The sequence below is a fragment of the Danio rerio genome, chromosome 7 (genome assembly GCF_052040795.2).
Source record: "Danio rerio strain M-AB ecotype USA chromosome 7, GRCz13ab, whole genome shotgun sequence".
Classification (NCBI taxonomy): domain Eukaryota; kingdom Metazoa; phylum Chordata; class Actinopteri; order Cypriniformes; family Danionidae; genus Danio; species Danio rerio.
The window spans coordinates 40,542,501-40,544,665 of NC_141027.1; the positions used below are offsets into that span (position 1 = coordinate 40,542,501).

The 2,165-nt window shown below is 33.0% G+C and overlaps 1 protein-coding gene across 12 annotated transcripts in view; it reads left to right on the forward strand.

Annotated features, from left to right (window-relative positions):
- esyt2b (extended synaptotagmin-like protein 2b) overlaps positions 1-1,218 on the forward strand; it is an 846,120-nt gene extending 844,902 nt beyond the window's left edge. For all 12 annotated transcript variants that reach the window (XR_015496020.1, XR_015496021.1, XR_015496022.1 and 9 more), the window contains one exon: positions 1-1,218. This exon is cut by the window's left edge and continues 16 nt beyond it. Coding sequence is in view for 8 of the 12 variants with exons in the window: in XM_087261605.1 (XP_087117731.1) it covers positions 1-30 (30 nt within the window). In the remaining 4 variants the exon portion in view is untranslated.
- The last annotated feature ends 947 nt before the right edge of the window (positions 1,219-2,165 follow it).

A 2,165-nucleotide genomic window follows, 5' to 3' on the forward strand; every position in this document is an offset into this window, starting at 1 on the left:
GATGGTGCAAAGAAACTAATGCAGACGTAGTGGCGCGTGCAAGAAAGCAGAAATGAATGGTACAGCAGGTAACTGGGACATGTTGCGGCCCGCACAGTATCACGCAGAAGCGATAGTAGCAGGAGAGTAACGGCGCTGGACTAACTAAACCAGGCTACTTCTATTGGGATTTACACTGGCCTACAAAAAATCTCTCTCACTCTCACCAAAGCTCAAATTGCAGTCGTCAACATCAATGTTCTGCTTTCCCACGATTTCTTAAAGGATTAAAGCTCACAGTCTTTCTTGTTTTGTCTGCTTGTTTTTGTTTTATTCGTTATTGCACGTTATTTGACTTTTCGCTGAATAAAAATGGCCAGAAAATGTACTTTGAGAAAAAAGAAAACCTCTAGATCATCAGATTTATGAATGCAAACAGTAGCATACATATTTTAAGTTAATATATATTACCTTTTTGTCAGAGATGTTTCAGTTTGTTACACAAAACACACAGTCATTTGTTTTTTTCAAAAGAAAGATGCTACATATGTAAATATATACTGTATGTATGAACTGTTTTTCTTTGTTTTGGTTTGATGCTGTGCTTTCTTACTACCACAAATGGTAATGTACAATCTTGTCAGAAATGATGTTCAGCTCTTCATAAATGATCCATTGATAATACTTTATTTTAAAAGTATTTCATTGTTTCTTGTTCCTGTACAGAAATCTTTTATACCCGTTTTGTTTGCAAGAGTTTTATCAGGTACAGCAAAATGGTGTGTATAGTATGTGATATTTGTAAGTAGAAAATAGCTTGATTACAAAGTGTTTTGCTCATGGATTGTTTTAAGACTGTGAAACGGCTGTTGGTGTGATTTCCAGCCTTCTTCTTCTCTATGCATCAAGCATGATTATTCAGAAACATGACATTTAACTTGAATCACACTGCACTTGTGACTTTGTTCACTCACCAATTTTTCTGGACCTTGGAGTATTTTTTTCCAAACATATCATATCAGCGCATGAGGAATTTCGGCTTTCAGGCGACTATCTTGGAGATGTTCTTAATTTTTAAGCTGCAAATGTTTTGTCACTCTGGGATTTGCCTCCTTTTTAAAATTAAGAGCCTGAATGCGTTTTATTACCTTAATATGGTTTTCATTTTTATTTTATGTGTTTTTGTTAAAAAGGTTGTATGGAAGGTATTAAAGCAACTGAATAAAATATTATTCTCACTGTTGTGGCTCTCCCTTTTTAGTTCAGAATTATTTGATTATTAAACCAATCTAATCCTGATAAAAACAAAAATTTTCAATAGCTCAAAAATCTGATAAGTAAAATCTAATGGCTTTTCTATCCCAATTTATATAACTTGATTCATATCTCAGATTTTTTTTTTTTTTACCTTTTGCCTTTAATTACTTAAATGACTCAAGGTGAGACTGTAATGTCATGTAATTGTTGGTCTGAATTAAAGAAAATGTTAAAAAATACTTTTAAATGTTTCTTTTGTGGCACTTTCACAGTTTATATTTTATTTTTTAATGACATTAAAAAATGGCATAAAAAAATAGTCAGTCAGTTTTGTTCACGAGTGAGGGAAGGATGGAACGTGAGATTGACCGGCCTATTGGTGCAGCGGCAGCAGTAATGCGGTCGATGTACTGGTCCGTTGTGGTAAAGAAGGAGCTGAGCCGAAAGGCAAAGCTCTCGATTTACCGGTTAATCTACGTTCCTACCCTCACCTATGGTCATGAGCTTTATTCATATCTGTATTTTTAAAGTTTTACAGAGGTATATTCATACAGTTTGCTGATTTTATAGGATTCATTTCTTTTTTCCCCCTAATTATGGAATGATTAAAATGGATACCCAAAACGTAATACATACAGTAACTTGAGTTTTTATGCTGAAAATGTATGAACATCCTTAACCAAATATGACAGATTTTGAATATAGACTAAGTTAGGAATTTCTAAATATTCCACTTTTTTATCCAAACTTTTGAATTTCTACAGGAAAAAAATATGTGTTTTATCAAAGTGACTTCTATACATAACTATAAGCTAGACATGAGATTTATTGTAATATTAAATCAGAAATATTGAAAGTTGCAGAGAGAGAAAAAATAAAAGTGTTTTTATGGGTGGACAAGGCTCAATCATGTAATAAGATCATTTCTA